Below are 21,806 nucleotides of genomic sequence, written 5' to 3'. Positions count from 1 at the left end.
AGTTTCCCAGCATGTATTGTGGCAACCTGAAGTGTTGCAGGCAGTTTCCCAGCATGTATTGTGGCAACCTGAAGTGTTGCAGGCAATTTCCCAGCATGTATTGTGGCAACCTGAAGTGTTGCAGGCAGTTTCCCAGCTGTTTCACTGTGGCAACCTGAAGTGTTGCAGGCAGTTTCCCAGCATGTATTGTGGCAACCTGAAGTGTTGCAGGCAGTTTCCCAGCATGTATTGTGGCAACCTGAAGTGTTGCAGGCAGTTTCCCAGCATGTATTGTGGCAACCTGAAGTGTTGCAGGCAGTTTCCCAGCATGTATTGTGGCAACCTGAAGTGTTGCAGGCAGTTTCCCAGCATGTATTGTGGCAACCTGAAGTGTTGCAGGCAGTTTCCCAGCCGTCTCACTGTGGCAACCTGAAGTGTTGCAGGCAGTTTCCCAGCATGTATTGTGGCAACCTGAAGTGTTGCAGGCAGTTTCCCAGCATGTATTGTGGCAACCTGAAGTGTTGCAGGCAGTTTCCCAGCATGTATTGTGGCAACCTGAAGTGTTGCAGGCAATTTCCCAGCATGTATTGTGGCAACCTGAAGTGTTGCAGGCAGTTTCCCAGCTGTTTCACTGTGGCAACCTGAAGTGTTGCAGGCAGTTTCCCAGCATGTATTGTGGCAACCTGAAGTGTTGCAGGCAGTTTCCCAGCTGTTTCACTGTGGCAACCTGAAGTGTTGCAGGCAGTTTCCCAGCATGTATTGTGGCAACCTGAAGTGTTGCAGGCAGTTTCCCAGCATGTATTGTGGCAACCTGAAGTGTTGCAGGCAGTTTCCCAGCATGTATTGTGGCAACCTGAAGTGTTGCAGGCAGTTTCCCAGCATGTATTGTGGCAACCTGAAGTGTTGCAGGCAGTTTCCCAGCATGTATTGTGGCAACCTGAAGTGTTGCAGGCAGTTTCCCAGCCGTCTCACTGTGGCAACCTGAAGTGTTGCAGGCAGTTTCCCAGCATGTATTGTGGCAACCTGAAGTGTTGCAGGCAGTTTCCCAGCATGTATTGTGGCAACCTGAAGTGTTGCAGGCAGTTTCCCAGCATGTATTGTGGCAACCTGAAGTGTTGCAGGCAATTTCCCAGCATGTATTGTGGCAACCTGAAGTGTTGCAGGCAGTTTCCCAGCTGTTTCACTGTGGCAACCTGAAGTGTTGCAGGCAGTTTCCCAGCATGTATTGTGGCAACCTGAAGTGTTGCAGGCAGTTTCCCAGCTGTTTCACTGTGGCAACCTGAAGTGTTGCAGGCAGTTTCCCAGCATGTATTGTGGCAACCTGAAGTGTTGCAGGCAGTTTCCCAGCCGTCTCACTGTGGCAACCTGAAGTGTTGCAGGCAGTTTCCCAGCTGTCTCACTCTCAGACGGTGGACACATCTCCCTCTGTTGGTCAGACTAACTCAATGTAAATATCTGCTCCCTCTCTGCACCAACAGTCAAATTAAACTAATAAAGGCTTCTGAAAGAAATACAACTAAACATTTTGAATGTATAACAATCAAACTAGGACCCCTATGAATACTGGGGAAATGCATGGGATTTAAAATGTTATCATGTTAAAATGTTATGTCATTACTAATACAATGAGTTATTCTACAAAATTGGACATTCTAAACAGCATTATGGAGGCTACAGCCATATCACAGCTAAACAGTGGTATGGTTAGGCTATCACAGGAGGAACACTTGTTGTGACTGGAAGACCCCATGTAGCCTATCCCTGACAGACAACCCCAAACCCCCCTCAGTCTCTATGGAGTGAAAGCGTACCCAGATGTGCTTCAGCCCAGCTTGAACAAAACAGGGAATCAGGTGCCCGACTGAGGGACTTGATGATCCAAAAAGCATTCCTCAGTCTCTCTCTCTACCTCCTCCCTCTCTCCATGCCTCCCTCTCTCCATGGGGGGGGGGGGTCAGCCCTATAGCCTCCCAGGCCTAGCAGAGAGAACAGGGGGATCAGCCATATAGCCTCCCAGGCCTAGCAGAGAGAACAGGGGGATCAGCCATATAGCCTCCCAGGCCTAGCAGAGAGAACAGGGGGATCAGCCATATAGCCTCCCAGGCCTAGCAGAGAGAACAGGGGGATCAGCCATATAGCCTCCCAGGCCTAGCAGAGAGAACAGGGGGATCAGCCATATAGCCTCCCAGGCCTAGCAGAGAGAACAGGGTGATCAGCCATATAGCCTCCCAGGCCTAGCAGAGAAAACAGGGGGATCAGCCATATAGCCTCCCAGGCATATCAGAGAGAACAGGGGGATCAGCCATATAGCCTCCCAGGCCTATCAGAGAGAACAGGGGGATCAGCCATATAGCCTCCCTGGCCTATCAGAGAGAACAGGGTGATCAGCCATATAGCCTCCCAGGCCTAGCAGAGAACAGGGGGATCAGCCATATAGAGCCTCCCAGGCCTAGCAGAGAGAACAGGTGGATTTCTCATTACCCATCCCCTCTCCATGCAGCCAGTCCATTATCTACATCCCAAAGGCACCCTATTCCCTTTATAGAGCACTACACCATTGGATACCCATAGGGCTCCAGTCAAAAGTAGTGCTCTATGCCTTGTCACCATACACCTCCTCTCCAATCCCCACTGATCCTGAGAAAACGCCACCACGCAAAATGAACACACACCAGTAAAACTAAAGCACGTGCCCCTCAATTTGATCAATTGTTAAATACACACATACAAATAACAGGCCTATAAGATATGGGCTAGTCTACACAGCATTAAGATATGGGCTAGTCTACACAGCATTAAGATATGGGCTAGTCTACACAGCATTAAGATATGGGCTAGTCTACACAGCATTAAGATATGGGCTAGTCTACACAGCATTAAGATATGGGCTAGTCTACACAGCATTACGATATGGCCTAGTCTACACAGCATTACGATATGGCCTAGTCTACACAGCATTAAGATACGGGCTAGTCTACACAGCATTAAGATACGGGCTAGTCTACACAGCATTAAGATACGGGCTAGTCTACACAGCATTAAGATATGGGCTAGTCTACACAGCATTAAGATATGGGCTAGTCTACACAGCATTACGATATGGGCTAGTCTACACAGCATTACGATATGGGCTAGTCTACACAGCATTACGATATGGGCTAGTCTACACAGCATTACGATATGGGCTAGTCTACACAGCATTACGATATGGGCTAGTCTACACAGCATTACGATATGGGCTAGTCTACACAGCATTAATGCAAATATATTGAATTTGGATTTCAGTGTTCCCTCAACAATTTTTGGTAATGGCATTTTTATAAACGAAGTGATAAAGGATGTGGTGGAACAAACTAGACAGAGACCTAGTCATTAAACCAATGTCCTCTAAAAGTAGCAAATGGTGCCATGATTACAACTCTGCCAGGACTTCTCCCTGCATTCCACCCAGTGACATGTTTAATTTTCCGTAGCGTGGCAGCCATGAACCTACAGTGCATTCTGAAAGTATTCAGACCCCTTCCCTTTTTACACATTTTGTTACTTTACAGCCTTATTCTAAAATGTATTAAATATAATGTTTTCCTCATCAATCTACACACAATACCACATAATGAAAAAGCAAAAACAGGTTTAGACATTTTTGCAAATGTACTCAAAATAAAAAACTGAAATACCTTATTTACGTAAGTATTCAGACCCTCTGCTATGAGAATTGAAATTGAGCTCAGGTGCATCCTGTTTCAATTGATCATGGTTGAGATGTTTCTACAACTTGATTGGACTCCACCTGTGGTAAATTCAATTGATTGGACATGATTTGGAAAGGCACACACCTGTCTATATAAAGGTCCCACAGTTGACAGTGCATGTCAGAGCAAAAATCAGCCATGAGGTCAAAGGAATTGTCCATAGAGCTCCGAGACAGGATTGTGTCGAGGCACAGATCTGGGGAAGGGACCAAAACATTTCTGCAGCATTGAAGGTCCCCAAGAACACAGTGGCCTCCATTTTTAAATTGAAGAAATTTAGAACCACCAAGACTCTTCCTAGAGCTGGCCACCCGGACAAACTGAGCAATCGGGGGAGAAGGGCCTTGGTCAGGGAGGTGACCAAGAATCCAATGGTGACTCTGACAGAGATCCATAGTTCCTCTGTGTCGATAGGAGAACCTTCCAAAAGGACAACCATCTCTGCAGCACTCCACCAATCAGGCCTTTATGGTAGAGTGGCCAGACGGAAGCCACTCCTCAGTAAAAGGCACATGACAACTCGCTTGGAGTTTGCCAAAAGGCACCTAAAGGACTCTGACCATGAGAAACAAGATTGAACTCTTTGGCCTGAATGCCAAGCGTCACATCTGAAGGAAACCCGGTACCATCCCTACAGTGAAGCATGGTGGTGGCAGCATCATCATGCTGTGGGGATGTTTTTCAGAGGCAGGGACTGGGAGTCTAGTCAGGATTGAGGGAAAGATTTTATTTAACCTTTATTTTACTAGGCAAGTCAGTTAATAAGAACAAATTCTTATTTACAATGACGGTCTACCCCTGCCAAACCTTGACGATGCTGGGCCAATTGTGCACCGCCCTGTGGGACTCCCAATCACGGCCAGATGTGATGCAGCCTGGATTTGAACCAGGGACTACGCCTCTTGCACTGAGAATGCAGTGCCTTTGACCGCTGCGCCACTTGGGAGCCCAAAGATGAACGGAGCAAAGTACAAAGAGATCCTTGATGAAAACCTGCTTGAGAGCACTCAGGACCTCAGACTGGGGTGAAAGTTCACCTTCCAACAGGACAATGACCCTAAGCACACATCCAAGATAACGCAGGAGTGGCTTCGGGACAAGTCTCTGAATGTCCTTGAGTGGCCCAGACAGAGCCTGGACTTGAACCTGATCGAACATCTCTGGAGATGGCTGTGCAGCGACGCTCCCCATCCAACCTGACACAGCTTGAGAGGATCTGGAGAGAAGAATGGGAGAAACTCCCCAAATGCAGGTGTGTCAAGCTTATAGTGTCATACCCAAGAAGACTCGAGGTTGTAATCGCTACCAAAGGTGCTTCAACAAAGTACTGAGTAAAGGGTCTGAAGACTTATGTAAATGTGATGTTTCTGTTTTTTTGGTTTGAATACATTTGCAAAAATGTATTAGATTGATGAGGGGAAAAAACGACTTAATAATTTTTAGAATAAGGCTTTAACGTAACAAAATGTGGAATAGTCAAGGACCCTGAATACTTTCCAAATGCACTGTATCTCATGGTTTTGGTCTGGTCAAGGGGCTCTCTCTGGGGTTCAGCCAAGGGATACGATTGATTTTGGAACAGATTGTTTATCATTCTGGACTGGGGTGATGTCATGGATCTAAAAAGGCAACAAGAGACTGCCTATATCTTGAGCCAGAATCCTGTCAGGCCTGACTGAATGCAGTGGTTGGTTGGAGTCTTTAGGAATGGTTGCCAGCTGATCAGAGACAGGCATCATGTTCACAATGATAGAAGCTTAATCAATATGGGAGGATCTTCTGTTACTGTGACCCTTGAGGGACAACATCATGTGTGAGTGAGAAGAGGTGGGGGCTTGATGTGACCCACATCCAGGTTCATCAATATTCAGTAACTCTGTGCAGCACGACAAGACTCACGCCCACACGTCTCCCAGGGTGACTAACATTCACCTCCACTGTTCTGTACTCCTCTACTGTCTGCTGCACAACTGCATACTCTAGCAGTTTGTGTGAGAGAGACTCACAAATTCTGAATGAAATTATAATGCATGAGTATAACATGCACTGTGATCTGAGCCCCATGGCCATTGTAATGTCATAGTAACAAGGAAGGCACCGTTAGAACAGTGTAAAAACAGTAATTGTCAACAAACTAAGGAGCTTGATCTTCAATTAGGTTTATTTAAAGCTACTCAAGTTGTCAACAATGGTTCGTTCTCAGTGGTGTAAAGTACTCAAGTAAAAATACTTTAAAGTACTAAAGTAGATTTTGGGGGTATCTGTACTTTACTATTTATATTTGTGACAACTTTTACTTCACTACATTCCTAAAGAAAATTTTATTTTTACTCCATACATTTTCCCCTGACACCCAAAAGTACTTGAAACCTTTTAAATGCTTAGCAGGACATAAAAATTCACGCACTTATCAAAATAACATATTTGGTCATCCCTACTGACTTTGATCTGGCGGACTCCCTAAACACACATACTTCATTAGTAAAATTCGTCAGTGTTGGAGTGTGCCCCTGGCTAGCCGTAAATAAACAAAAAACAAGAAAATGGTGCCGTCTGGTTTGCTTAATATAAGGAATTTGAAATTATTTACATTTTTACTCTTGATACTTAAGTATACATAAAACCAAATACTTTTACTCAAGTAGTATTTTACTGGGTGACTCACTTTTACTTGAGTCATTTTCTACTAATGTATCTTTACTTTTACTTAAGTATAACAATTTAGTATTTTTTCCCACCACTGTTCGTTCTATCATTGCGCTGCCTAGATGCAGTATCTAGCAAGTGTTTGCAACGTAGCTTGCCTAGGCCTAGTGCTGCAAACAGACAGGGCTGCAAATGGCAATAGCTAGAGTGAGCAATAGCTCAACACGGTTCCGTGCGTAAACCTTGAATGCATTGACCAACTGGCGCTCCCGAAGTGCGAGATGGTTCCTAATCGTGCAGTTTGTAGCTATACATTGCAATACTATAGCGTGACAGTATGTAAACAAAATCTAAAGACAAACGTCCCATCAATACCACACCTAACAACAGCGCTGTCAGACGCAGGAAGTAGCTATAGCTAGCTAACTGGTTCGAGCTAGCCCTAGCCAGGGCAATTGCAGAAGTGGAGTGAGCACAGATTGACTGTTTCTGTTTGGTTCGTTCAATACTTACCGATGTGGTTATCCTCAATGTGCACGATGAGTTCGGCCAACGAATCGAAGTGGAGTCCGCAACCACCGAACCTACAAATGTTAGAGAAGAAGGAGGCAGCGGCGATGCCTGTCATGGTCTAAACTACCTGTACATTGAATATGTGGGCCAGTGAGGGGAGTCAGCTACAGACACCAGCAGGCAGCGGCGCTTGCAGCTGGAGCATACGCATGGGGTGGGAGAGTGGAGCGAGAAAGAGCAGAGGGGCTATGTTCACGTGCTAGTCGGAACTGGGAAACTCGGAAATTTCGATTAGCTAATTTGTTGAACGCGGAACGTGAATAACTACAACCAGTTAGCAAGTCGAACATTTCCGAGTTTCGACTAGCACTTGATTGCGGCAATAGGGCGGCAGGTATTCTAGTGGTTAGAGCGTTGGACTAATAACGGAAAGGTTGCTAGATCGAATCCTCGAGCTGACAAGGTAAAAATCTGCTGTTCTGCCCCTAGGAAAAGTTAACCCATGGTTCCTAGGCCATCATTGTAAATAATAAAATGTTCTTAACCGACATGCTTAGTTAAATAAAAAAAATACAATAATAAATAAGGACAGTGACAATATTATTGCCTGTTGAGCACCCCTTAGGTAACTCACTTTATAATCGACGTCAATAATATACTTGACGTATTGCGTTACAATATTGTGAATTGTAGGCCAGAACAGTAGGCAACACATTTCTAAAACACCATACCTGTTTGAATTATGTGATAGGGTAGTAGGAACCTTACTTTTGGTCATTGTTTCCCCTGGGATCCTAATTAGGGAGGGTCACTTTAAAATGTTTAAAACGGGTGTGTTAGTCAGAGGGAGAATATTACCATCTGAGTAAATACAAATAAATGACTAACAAATTGAAGCATCATTTTAATTGGTAGTAATATAAATAACAATACGTCATACAACGTTGCTAAACGCAATATACACTAAAAGTATGTGGACACCTGCTCCTGCAACATCTTATTATAAAATCATGGACATTAATATGGATTTGGTCCCCCTTTTGCTGCTATATCAGCCTTTACTCTTCTGGGAAGTCTTTCCACTAGATGTTGGAACATTGCTGCAGGGACTTACTTCCATTCAGCCTCAAGAGCATTAGTGAAGTCAGACACTGATGTTGGGCGATTAGGCCTGGCTCACAGTCGGCATTCCAATTTATCCCAAAGGTGTTCAATGGGGTTGAGGTCAGGGCTCTGTGCAGGCCAGTCATGTTCTTCCACACCGATCTTGACAAAGAATTTCTGCATGGACCTCGCTTTGTGCACAGGAAACTGCTGAAACTGGAAAGGGCCTTCCCCAAACTATTGCCACAAAGTTGGAAGCACAGAATCGTCTAGAATGTCATTGTATGCTGTAGCGTTAAGATTTCCCTTCATTGGAACTAAGGGGCCTAGCCCGAACCATGAAAAACAGTCCCAGACCATTATTCCTCCTCAACCAAACTTTAGTCGGTACTATGCATTCAGGCAGGTAGCATTCTCCTGGCATCCACCAAACCCAGATTTGTCCATCGGACTGCATTGCGTTTGGTGATCTGAGGCTGCGCGGCAATGGAAACCCCTTTCATGAAGCTCCCGATGAAAAGTTATTGTGCTGAAGTTGCTTCCAGAGGCAGTTTGAAACTCGGTAGTGAGTGTTGCAAATGACAGGCAATTTTTACACACTTCAGCACTCGGCAGTAGCCAAATCCACTAATTTGAAGGGGTGTCCACATACATTTGCATATATAGTGTATAGGTTCATAAAAACCGCACAAGCAAAAACAATGTTACAAACAAATAAAATCAATTTCATGAAAACATTAACTTATTCATGTTGAATAGAGTTAAAGGAGGCAAGTTTGCTCAAAACAACAAAAATTTGACATATTTTGCCATGAATAATGTGAGTAAAGTTGCTAAACAGTAACAACAAAACAATATAACATACTTGGTTCATTTCAAATTTGTTTGACTTGCATTTGAAATTCCTATTTCGGTCAACAGCTTTCCAAGCATCAGACAACTATAGACATGAATGAAATTTTAGAGCAGTGGTGTAATGAAAATAGCATAGACCGTTTTCAGATTTGGCAGACACACAGAAAACGGTCTATCTTGAAAAGCACAGCACTTGCTTCTTATGCAAAGATCTTTTCAACTGTTTTTTTCTTCTTCTTTTCAGCACCAGTGACAGATGTCCAACCAGCATCCCGCATCCTTTTCATTGCAGCGAGCTTTAAAGTACTCCCAGGTGATTTCTGAATGGCAGGGCTCTGGATCTGAAACATTACAGACTAATAATGACCTGGACATCACAGCATTAACTACTTTTAAGTTACAGACTATATTTTAGAAGTTGCAGAGTATAGACTATACCATACAATGCAATATGGTATTTCACAACTTATTTCATAATACAGAGGGTGTACTGCCAAGTAAGTCAAGTATTTGGTGTTAATGTAAGGCTGGCTCATTCTACCTTCCTGAATATGTCCACTTTTTTATTCTGTGCTGCTGGGACACTTGGCTGCAGGCGGCTCTTGAATGGATCAGTTGCAACTGCAATGCTCTGCCATTATACGAACCAGAAAGACCCAAGTTAGAAGATGTGATATGTAAAGCAAAATTATTTCCACAATTAAATGTGCATGTGCACACCATACAGCTTGCATATAAAGTTATGATAATAAATCCTGAGTTTGAACAAATCCAATGTTTTAAGTCTACCCAAGTTCAAGCAGTGTGTTCATTAGATCTTGAAGCATTATTTACCAATAAATCATTATGTTCCGAGCTGTCAGACTTGGGGTCAAGCTCCAAGGTGCTCTTCCCCCAGGGCACAGATTTCCCAGTGGACGGAGGAGTTCTGATTCTGTAAGACTGTGGAGAAAATCACTCAATCACTCACAAACAAATAGGATGGAGAGAATCCTCTGGGGGAATGGCTCACATATCACAGTCAATAAATGAAAACACAGTTAATGAATACTAAACATAAAAAAATCTATCAACATACTCCAATACCTTAATCCGTGGTGTTGCACTAACTATATTGGTGGAGCTCCAAGATGGAGTTCTGAGAGCTTCGGTTTCCTTTGACGCATGAAACATACAGTACCACGTCAGTTCATCTAATCAATTCTACGGTGATCATTCAACATACAGATAATTTATTATTGAATAGCCTAAGTTATGCATTATGAATACAGCACACAAAATAATCAACCAATTCCAATACCTTAATTCGTGGTGTTGCTGCAACTCTAGTCATGGAGCTCCAAGATGGAGTTTTTGGGGCTTCGTTTTCCATTTCCTTTGACACATCAACAATATCAGTTCATCTAAGGTATTATACAGTGATGATGCACATGGATGTAGTGGAGAAACATTTCAGAAAATGTTTGACCTGAACACAAGCATTTTTAAGAAGTTCATGATCACTTACATTAATGTTTGGAGTCACAACTATTTTCTCTGAGGTTTGGGATGGGGTTACAGAGGCTTTTTTTGTCTTTCTCTGACTGTCCTTTGCCAAACGGAACATAGGCATCTTGGCGGAGGAGTATACTTTGGGGATTTCAGAACACTTAACTTCTTTGGACTTTGGCTCAGGCAGCTAATATGTAAATATAAAAAATTTAAAATAACAATTTTTGTCAGACACTTTTAAACAACACAAACTGTTGTAATGCTCTGATATCTGAATATCTACCTGTTCATCCTGTGTCTTCAGTTGCCTGCTCATTTTCTTTTCTTTTTTCAGGTCTGTAATCTCTTGTAGTAAGCTTTCCTACAACCCAACATGACATCATGACTGAGTAAATAGACAACATTTGTCACCTGACACAGCTTTGTCAGCATGGGACATGACACACTTACCCTCTCGTTCATTTCTTTCTTTAGTTGTTCCTTCAAACGGTCATTCTCAATGTTCTGCTGTGACAGCGCCAATTCCTGAGAAAAAATCAGAAAAATATCCAAGAAGCAGAGGTATAACACTCTACTGAAATGTTCCCAGTTAATCCAATCTCATGTGTATTTCTCTACTATATTGTAGCATACCAGTGATGTTCTATTAGCAGTTGCCTCCATGTCTTTCCTCTTCTTCTCATCAAGCTCTGCATCTTTCTCGTCAACCATTTTGTCATACTGGTTCTGATACCAACAGAGAACTAAATGTTAACAAACACACATGGATAACATTTCATACAACATGCAAGATGGCACGGTGTTGGTGTAATCTGTGGATATTGCCCTAAAGATAACTTTACCTTGTGCTTTTCCATCAAGGCAACCATGTCTGCTATCTTGTTCTGACATTTGATTTCAGTATCTTCCTTACTCTTGACGGCATCTGTTGCTGTAAGATGTAGCTTTTGCACCTGCAGGGATCAACATGTGCAGCAAGTATGTTGCCACATCTACCAGAATGTACCATATTATTAACTTCCAATAAGCACCTTTTTCTGAAGCTCTGTCTCAGATGTTGATTTGGTTTCAAGGTCATCAAGCAAATTTTTACATTCCTCTTCATTTGATCGTTGAACATTTTCTGACTCCTCTTTCAATTTGTTTATCTGTAATGGATGAAAAACCAAGTTGCATCACAACTGAATTACAATGTTACACTTGTCTTGTAAATTACCATTTAAAGCCACGCGGTACCTCATTTTCAAGTTCACTGGATTTTGCTGTCTCAACTGCAATTTGTTTCTTCAACGTTTTGTTCTGAGAACAAGTGAATGAAAAACAGGTTATAGAAAGCTGAACAGTTTATATTATTGTATAATTCATTTGTCATTTTATAATCGATTTCTTAGTCAACACAAACCTCTTTTTGGTATTCGTCCTGGACTTTAGTTTTACTCTCTAATTTTATCTTCAGGTTGGACAGCTAGAGAGAAAAAGCAGTGTTTGATAAGATAATTAAAGACAAAATAATCCAAGTGTAGACATGACTTTGATAATCACCTTTGACTCCACTGCTTTCATTTGTTTATCTTTCTTTGAGAGCTCAGCCTGCAGATCTCCACACTATAGAAATGAAGTCAAACAGAAAATAGTGAACTTTATTTACTATCACTCATCAGTGTGAATATAGAATAAAACAGACGTGCATTTAGATTTGGACATTTACAGTACTTGGCCATATTTTTGTTGTTGTTGAAAAACAGTGTTACACTGACATCACGTTGAAAGTTCCAATACAGACGTTTTATCTCAATATCAAATATTTTCTGGGTAACAATTAAGTACCTTTCTGTGATTGTTTTAAAATAAAATGGTAAAAAAATAAACAAAAATAACTTCTTAGCAAAGAGCAATTTCTCAAGCAAGAATTCTGCTAGGACTATCTGGGAGTGGTTTGAGTAGGGAGGGGGAAACTGAAAACTAGCTGTTATTGGCAGAGGTTGGAACACTCTTTCTTATTGGTCTATTAACTAATTTACCACATGGTGATGACATCAGGCAGGCCAAAACTCCATTCCACCAAAACATGCAGAAATTTCAGGCGGTCTTTTCAAACTGCTTTTACACTAAAAGGGAATTATCATAATTTTCACAATTTCACAATATTATTCCAACCTCATAGACAGTGATTTGCTTACACTTTCTTCAAGTTTCTTCTGCAGATTCTCAGTGTCTTGGCCTTGCTCTTCAACTTTGACATTTAAGGATTTCAATTCCCCTCTACAGGAAAAAGGTGAATGATTTTGAAAAAACAAATAAATGTTGCTGCATGCAGCAGCATTGTATAATGACTATCATTACTAAATATTTATAAACAATTAACTCTAACTGACCGTAATTGGTGGTTTTCTTCTTGGAGTCTTTCAATTTCCTTCTTCATCTTCATCTCTTTTGCCTCGCTCTCCTGAATGACAAGAATATTCCCAACACAATACCATGAATTATCAGCAAACTGCTCCATTATTCTGTATTATTCTATACAGACAGCATCACATGTTCAATTCATACAGACCTTAAGTTGTGCTACCAGAATGTTTGCCTCTGAGGATTCATTCTGAATCTGCTCCAGAATAGTCTTCTTCTCAAGCTGCAGCTGATTGAAACTTGCTAATAGCTCCTTATACTTCACCCTGGATAATTTACATTCAGTATTATTTAGAGACATGGAGGAAAACTATCCGTCAGGTTATTGAATACTTTATACTTGAACATCCAAGGACTCACTCATGCTGTACAATGTCTGTCTTTAGATTCTCTTTCTCCTTGATGGATTTTTCATCTCTTCTCATTGCAGCAGATAACTGCCCCTCAATCTCTTTTATTTTCCTCTGTGGGATACAACATATTAACAATTTCTTGTATGTACAGGTGTCAAACAAAAAATGTAAACACAAATATGCATTGCCAATATTGTGCAAGGAAAATACAATTAATAGAATGAAACCTCAGTCATATTGGCTTTTTCTTTCAAGTCGTTTTGCATCGTTTCAGCATTTCCAAGAGCCTTTTCCAGTAAAATGTTTTCAACAGAAATGTTTTCCACTTTATTCTAGAAGGGTACAACATATTCCAATATTAAAAGATAATAAGATTTATGCAAACAATATCCTTATGAATAAGTAGCGCTATAAATGTATCTACACAACGATCATCTGAACATCATCTTACCTTAACGTGGTGAATTTCAGCATGTTTCCCCTCAAGCTCTGTGGTGAGTTCTGATGTTCTGGTCTCCACAACTTTAATGGTTTCCTCTAGTGACTGTATGGATTTATTTTTGACATCCTAAAGGCAAGAGTAAAATAATTGCTCTTTCATTAACCTCACCATGGACAAGGCATGACAGTTATGAGGGAAGTGCCAATTTGAGTTCACAAAACATAGGGGACATATAATCTTTACCAATTCATCTTCAAGGATTTGTAACTGTCTGTCTTTCTTTTCTTTCTGTTCTTTGATCTCTCCTAGAAAACAAAATTTATATTTAATCTCTGGTTGCATACAAGCTAAAAACAAATGTCAATGTTCGAAAAATAAAGCAATTGTAACACGAAAGGGTGTGTGATACACTTTTTTTTTTAGCACAGTCGCAAGTACGAGGCGAAGCCGAGCAATACTTTACCTAATTCAAGGTTTTTCCTGTGAAGTTCCTCTGTGACTGCCGTAAGCTTCAGTTCAAGTTCTTTTGCCCTGAGAAACAAGTTAACATTCAAAGTAATATAAGAATCTTGATTAACATTTTGGGGTTCACCAAACAGGGGACAAAATAGTAACTTTATTCATTTCCCACCTCTGTATCTCAACTGTTAATGATGTCTGAAATTCCTGGGCTGTGGCCTGAATCTGTACAAGCTTGTCTGCTTGTTGATCTTTTATTTTGTTGAGCTCTTCCAAGCTTGAGTCTTTCTTGGCAATGACCTTTGCATTCTCCTCTTTGTTGCTTTCTAATGCTGTAGCAATAGCTTTTCTACTTTCCTATAGAGATTTAAAGTAACAATGCACGTTTTCCATTGTCTCATTATGTACTGTCCACAGCCACATAAAGATAAATAACAACTTAGAATGTAAAATGACCAACATATGCCTCCTTGGAATATACATGATGAACTGCATAACTTGCGTTTAAATATACTTTTTATTAGCATATTGGAGTACAAAACAACATACTAACCTCACATTCTTCATTGAGCTGTTCTGCACTTTGCAGACTTTCTAACAGAGATTGTTGTTCTTGTTTGGAACGTTGAAGGGCTTCCTGGTGTTGTTCTGTCAAAGGAAATAAGATGTTAATGTTCTTGTCGTAAAATATGATATTATACAGGAGTAAGGAAGTTTCACTTCCAGTAAAATGCATGAAATGGATTTAAAAGTTCACCAAGACCTATTCGGATGGAATTCATTTTACTGAGCGTAATGTAATTGTGCACAAGAACAAAAGACCACATCTGTAATTTTAGTCCTGAATCTGCCATGGCAGGAGAGTAACAATTCCAGCCAGAATAACCAATGTCCTCCGATATTACTACTCTCGTTCTTATCGACATCACTGTGTTTCCCGTGACATTAGAGTTTGACAAGTATTGCTTGCAGTTTGAGCAAGAAAACATAGAACTGATTTGATCAATTGAAGCTTAAAACAAAGTGCTGCATATACACTACATTACCAAAAGTATGTGGACACCTGCATGGCAAACATCAAATTCCAAAATCATGGGCCTTAATATGTAGTTGGTCCCACCCTTTGCTGCTATAAAAGCCTCCACTTTTCTGGGAAGGCTTTCTACTAGTGGTAGGAACATTGCTGCGGGGACTTGCTTCCATTCAGCCACAAGAGTAAGTGAGGTTGGGCACTGATGTTGGGCGATTAGGCCTGGCTCGCAGTCGGCGTTCCAATGCATCCCAAAGTTGCTCGATGGGGTTGAAGTCAAGGCTCTGTGCAGGCCAGTCAAGTTCTTCCACACCGATCTCGACAAACCATTTCTGTATGGACCTCGCTTTGTGCACGGGGTGGGGGGGGTAAAGGTGACCATACATACACATACTTTTGTATACAGTGTATATTTCATATAACTGGCCTGTCTTTATCAACTTTCAAAGTGAATACTTTTGTTTATACCTTTTGTGCCAGTTAACTGAAATTGAACATTGCCAAATGCATCAGTTTAATTAAGCCTAAATACGCAATAAAAAAGTATTGCGGTTATAGGCTTATTACTACATCCATTTTGAGATTTGTGAATTATTGATATGTAGCCATTGATTCTTGGAGAATATAACTTATAAATGCCTCATGAGCTTAGTTCAACTGTCGTACCCCATCAGAACCAAAAATATAAGCTTGTTTTACTCTGTTTGTAAACAATGTAAATGTAAACAAACACTATATAGCCTAAAAACATGATTACAACTATAATGTTGATATCATGGATGCGAGTGGTTACACTTCTTTAACCCCATCCCTAAGTTTTTTTTACCAAAACAGGGGCGGGAGAAGGCATTGTTAGTGTTTCAACTGCTGATTGTCTCTTTAAAGAAACCCTGGCTGTTGATGTAGTAGGCAGTAGATCAATAGAACACAAAGCATCCCCGATCCACTGAGGTTAACTTTGTTGGACATGGCAAGTTCACTTTCTCATCCATAAACGCATCTCAAGTGCTAATAGGTAATTACATAACCAACGTCTCTAGTAATACTAGTCCCGTCCAAATAGGGCTTAAGACCTAGGCCTAATCAATGAACAAAAAGTGCCCATCTTACGTGCTGCCTGTTGTAACCGTTTGCAACTCTCTAGGGTTTCATGGAGGTTGAGCAGGATTGCCTGAAGTTCTTTTTCTTTGTCCTTCATTTTCATCTGAAGTATCACAACCTGTAAGAGACATTTTCAGTTTCCATAGTCTACATACACAACGCCAAATACTGTTCATATTGTTTGTGACAATAGGTTACCGAAAATGTGTGTTTTAGGAACCACTCAGAGAGGGTGTCCATTACTCTACTCATGTTCAGTCAGTTATAGACCAACCTCTTCTTCTTTCATACTGAATTCTTTCTCAAACTTCTCCTTTAAAACGGCAAATTCTTCCAAATCCTCTTTGACTGTAAAATATTCACATCATTGGAGTTATTGTTCTCTTTTTATATACTGTGTAAAGTGCCTAGTGTTATGTTCACAACAACACAATACAAGTGCATTGATGATGATATATTTCAAGTATACATACCTTTCAGCATTTCATGGCGGTCAGTTTCTGCTTGAATACGTAGGCTTTCAAAGGCAGAATTCATCCTCTATAACAATTAATAAAAATGTTTTTACAAATATTCTTCTTCACTAGCATCATATAACTGACGCCATATTAATGAAGATAACAAAACAATTATATAATTTATATTATTTTTATCAAAAGAACAGAAAATTATAATATTCACCTGAATAGTTTCACTGTTTTCCATGAACAAGTGATGGGTTTCCTCTCTTTCAGATTCAACTAAGAGAACATAGGTTGGTTTGAGGACAACGTAGACCACAAAATGTCATCATTTCGCATTCAGGCAACTAGCATGTACACTTAGGCTGAGTAGTCGGCATGTTTTACTCACATAGATGGATTTTCTCAGCTGATCTTTCAAACGTATCCTTTAGTATATTACATAGGTTCCGTGTTGCATTGTTTCTGTTGGAAAAATAAACATTAAAGAAAAAAGCAGAATGATGATGATACAATCTATAGTGACAGTATCATGTTATAATCAAATACATACTTGTTCTGCAGATCATCATTCTCACTGATCTGATCCTCTAGTTTTATGCTGAGGCTTTCATTTCCGAACTAAAACATAAAGGAAAGGAAAAATAGGATATATAATAATAATAATACTTTTTTTTTAAGGACTTTAGCATTTTTACTCTGTCTTTTCAATATAGGCCTATACCTGTACATTTACTGGTACATACCTGCAATTCTTGAATGGCTTTACGTTGGGTTTCAATTGTTCTTTTGTTTTCTTGCAGCTTCCTGTCTTTTTGCACAGCTTCTGAGTCCACTTTGACTTTCCAATATTTTACTTTCTGAACTTCTTCAAACAGTTTTGAATACAGCTGACTGGGTTTGCAATTGGTCTAAGAAGATTTAGAAAACACATGTCAGAACTGTACAGCATAATCTATGCATAATCACATCAGCGGAGGCTGGTGGGATGAGCTATAGGAGGACAGGCTCATTGTAATGGCTGGAATGGAATCAATGGAACGGAGTCAAACGTGGTTTCCATATGTTTGATACGTTCCATTTATTCCATTCCAGTCTTTACAATGAGCTTGTCCTCCTATAGCTATTTCCTCCAGTCTCCTCTGAATCACAGCCTATTATGTAAAACTAATGCTCCTGAGAATTGAGATAAAGGCTAAATTGAGATAAAGGCTAATTTGCTCACATGCGACTAATCTCGGTTAACCCAGAACTAAAGTCTTGCATAATTGATCAGATGCTCGATTAAGTTCTGGTTAAAGAAGTGTTAAGAGAAGAGATAGAACGAGGAGCTCTACCCTCTCTCTTTGCAAGATACGGGCAAGTCTATGGGCCAAATGTCCCCTCCCCTTCCGAAATTCGCCACACCACACCAAATCTTGATTTTTCCAAATAACCGGTGACAAAAAACCCAAGGACCGGAACTAATGCTGCTCGCTATCTCCCACATCCCGTTGTATCATGACAGACCTACGGTACCATTTATGTTTCCGTAGTCTGTCCACCAGAGATTAACACTCAACTAATATTGGCTTGCTGGTGAGTTGTAGAATGTGTTATCTATCTAGGCCAGTGGTATTCAAACTCTTTCAGAAGGGACCCCATTTCTTTAGCCAGAATTTCTGGTGACCCCACCCCTCCCCAAATCTAATGACACAACCTTAAAATCAGTCCATTTCAATGTTTACATCAACAAATAACCTGAAATTCATTAAATGTTCATATTTCTTATCAATGTATCTTTCCCAAAAACGTTTGAATGTTGTCCCATACAATAATTTGTACTCTTCATTTTTTGTTCCTACCCAAATTATTATTATTATTTTAATTGGGGGAACCCTACTCCAATTCCCCCACGACCCTGACTTCGAATACCTCTGATCTAGGCTTCCAGTGCATTCAGAAAGTATTCAGACACCTTGGCTTTTTCCACATTTTGTTACGTTACAGTCTTATTCTAAAATGTATTTTTATTCCCTCATCTATCTACTACACACGATACCCCATAATGACAAAGCAAAAACAGGTTTGTAGAAATGTTTGCAAATGTATAAAATAAAAAAAAACTGTACATAAGTATTCAGACCCTTTACTTTGTTGAAGCATCTTTGGCAACGATTACTGCTTAGAGTCATCGTAAGGTACTCTACAAGCTTGGCACACCTGTATTTGGGGAGTTTCTCCCATTCTTCTCTGCAGATGATCTCAAGATCGGTCAGGTTGGATGGGGAGAGTCGCTGCACAGCTATTTTCAGGTCTCTCCAGAAATGTTCGAATGGGTTCAAGTCCGCGCTCTGGCTGGGCCACTTAAGGACATTCAGAGACTTGTCCCAAAGCCACTCCTGAGTTGTCTTGGCCATGTGTTTAGGGTCATTGTCCTGTTGGAAGGTGAACCTTCACCCCGGTCTGAGGTCCTGAGCGCTCTGGAGCAGGTTTTCATCATGGATCTCTCTGTACATTGCTCCGTTCATCTTTCCCTTGATCCTGACTAGTCTCCCAGTCCCTGCCCCTGGAAAACATCCCCACAGCATGATGCTGCCACCACCATGCTTCACCGTAGGGATGGTGCCAGGTTCCCTCCAGATGTGACGCTTGGCATTCAGGCCAAAGAGTTCAATCTTGGCTTCATCAGACCAGATAATCTTGTTTCTCAAGGTCTGAAAGTTCTTCAGGCGCCTTTTGGAAAACTCCAAGTGGGCTGTCATGTGCCTTTTACTGAGGAGTGGCTTCCGTCTGGCCACTCTACCATAAAGGCCTGATCGGTGGAGTGCTGCAGAGATGGTTGTCCTTCTGGAAGGTTCTCCTATCGACACAGAGGAACTCTAGAGTGACCATCGGGTTCTTGGTCACCTCCCTGATCAATGCCCTTCTCCCCCGATTGCTCAGTTTGGTCGGGCGCCCAGCTCTGGGAAGAGTCTTGGTTGTTCCAAACTTCTTCCATTTAAGAATGATGGAGGCCACTGTGTTCTTGGGGACCTTCAATGCTGCAGAAATGTTTTGGTCCCTTCCCCAGATCTGTGCCTCGACACAATCCTGTCTCGGAGCTCTATGGACAATTCCTTTGACCTCATGGTTTGGTTTTTGTTCTGACATGCACTGTCAACTGTGGGACCTTATATAGACAGGTGTGTGCCTTTCCAAATCATGTCCAATCAATTGAAATAACCAAATGTGGAGTCCAATCAAGTTGTAGAAACATCTCAAGGATGATCAATGGAAACAGGATGCACCTGATCTCAATTTCGAGTCTCATAGCAAAGGGTCTGAATACTTATGTAAATAAGGTATTAAAGTTTTTAATTCTTAATAAATTTGCCAAAAAATTTAAAAACCTGTTTTGGCTTTGTCATTATGTGGTATTGTGTGGAGATTGATGGGGGGAAAATTATTTAATACATTTTAGAAAAGGCTGTAACGTAAAAAATGTGGAAAAAGGTAAGGGGTCTGAATACTTTCAGAATGCACTGTATATTGTGGCGTGCTAAAGTTGACGTGACCATTGCGCCTTTTCAGAAATAAATGTTTGGAACATCCCAAGTGGTTTTCTAAAGACCCACTCTTGTTGATACTCATTGGTGTAATATAAACAGGTGAACGTATAGGGAAACTTCAGGAATCAAGGGGCTTGGCAAAGCAAACATCCCCCTCTGCTCTCTATAGCAGTTTTATTCCCCCACGTCCCATGCCACGTCCCACCAGCTCCAAGTCACATCACATACTATTATGTTTTTATCTGTGTTCACACCAAACTAAGTTGACTTACTTCTTCATTTTCCATTGGTGGCACAACTTTCATCTTGAATACATCTTTTGAGGGGAGAGAAAATCTATGAGAAAATAATTCTAACTCGAGATGCATGTGCAACTCATGATTTAGAATATATACATTTTGCACAAAACTGTAGGGCCCGGTTTAGCCTATCCCTATTTCCTTGACTAAAAAGCACCTTCAATGGAGTATCTGGGTTTGACAAACCAGCCCTAAATGTTATTTTTTGTTGTTGAGATTTCTGAAATTAAAGTTCCATATGAATTTTTTAAGTATAATGCATATGGTAATAAAATACCTGATCTGGTGGGTTTTGTTGGCACAACCGTATTCATAGAGGGAAAAGGCATGTTTGACTCTTTGTCCAAACATTTATTATAACCCTAAGAAATGAAGTAGCACATCAGTGTAAAGTCATTCATATTGACAAAATACCAAACAATTGTATTTCAAACAAAACAAAAAGCTGAGGTAACGTTACCTGCTGCAAAGCTTGCATGAAACATCCCCCATCCTCCACTATTTCCTGTGGTTTGACGGTAGAAACCTGTCCTGGGATTGGGTTGACTCTAGGAGGCACCAACAGCTTGAAGTTGAATCCTCTCTCCATCCTGAAAACGAAATGGTAACGTTAATGTTAGCTAGCTATAGTAGCTAATTGACGACAACAACACGCTATTGACATTTAGTAAAGTAGCAAGCAAGGGCCTTTGGCAATTTTTTCTTCATAAAACCTTAGTTAGCAAACTGAAATGTCGTCAAAACAGCAAACATCTAGCTAATTTTAGCTAGCTACTGTCGCTAATGTCAGCTATGCTGGCTGACGTTAGCTAACGTTAACTAGCTAACGTTATTCGAAAAATAAATGTTGCGGTCAGAGACTGGCCACATTTACAAGAAAACGAAATATATTGCCCTAATATATTAAGCTAATTAATATCTAGCTAATTGTGAATTATTTGCTTACGTTAGCTAATAGCACTGTACCTGGAGGTGAAGAAGACAGCCAACGGTTTTTGAGTTCAAAGTCAACGGCTGAGCTCAACCGCAGGCACCCGCAGATCTCCTTTTAAACGAGCGCGTGGAAGGCGATGATTTCGTCATTTTCCAAACCTAAAACACAAACGACTTCTAAACTTTATTCCATCCTAAACGACATTTTTAAATATCTAAAATATCTATATTTTTGTGAGCGTGTGAGGAATGTAGCTATCAAACGGATACATTTGAAGAAATAGAAAGTTGCATTATACCAGTAATTTATATGTATTTTATGGAAACATTGTAGACTAAGTTAGCCAATTAATTCAAGCAGTTATTTTATACTTTGGCCACAGTAAATAACTACAACCCTGATCCAAAATAAATGACAGCATATGTTCAGTTGTTTTATTTGTTTGTCATTG

The 21,806-nt window shown here is 40.7% G+C and overlaps 2 protein-coding genes across 2 annotated transcripts in view; both read right to left on the bottom strand.

Annotated features, from left to right (window-relative positions):
- The window catches only part of LOC120040296 (juxtaposed with another zinc finger protein 1-like), a 35,162-nt gene extending 28,138 nt beyond the window's left edge, over positions 1-7,024 (bottom strand). Inside the window, exon 1 of the mRNA XM_038985494.1 lies at positions 6,891-7,024. Coding sequence (XP_038841422.1) covers positions 6,891-7,005 — 115 coding nt within the window. The 5' untranslated portion in view covers positions 7,006-7,024. The remainder of the gene's footprint in view (positions 1-6,890) is intronic.
- Positions 7,025-9,049: 2,025 nt separating this feature from the next.
- sycp1 (synaptonemal complex protein 1) lies at positions 9,050-21,010 on the bottom strand. Its single transcript, XM_038985484.1, has 21 exons — positions 20,882-21,010; positions 20,699-20,783; positions 20,395-20,438; positions 17,339-17,503; positions 17,146-17,213; positions 16,984-17,057; positions 16,813-16,871; positions 16,605-16,671; positions 16,406-16,479; positions 14,173-14,357; positions 13,980-14,072; positions 12,521-12,602; positions 11,883-11,945; positions 11,743-11,805; positions 11,372-11,488; positions 11,183-11,293; positions 10,974-11,066; positions 10,791-10,865; positions 9,936-10,004; positions 9,684-9,791; positions 9,050-9,190 (listed from the first exon to the last, which is right to left on the bottom strand). The coding sequence occupies exons 1-21, from the start codon at positions 21,008-21,010 to the stop codon at positions 9,050-9,052; spliced, it is 1,965 nt and encodes a 654-aa protein (XP_038841412.1).
- Positions 21,011-21,806: the final 796 nt, after the last annotated feature.

The sequence above is a fragment of the Salvelinus namaycush genome, unplaced genomic scaffold, assembly GCF_016432855.1.
Source record: "Salvelinus namaycush isolate Seneca unplaced genomic scaffold, SaNama_1.0 Scaffold34, whole genome shotgun sequence".
Taxonomy (NCBI): domain Eukaryota; kingdom Metazoa; phylum Chordata; class Actinopteri; order Salmoniformes; family Salmonidae; genus Salvelinus; species Salvelinus namaycush.
This window is presented reverse-complemented; position numbering and strand designations above follow the sequence as displayed.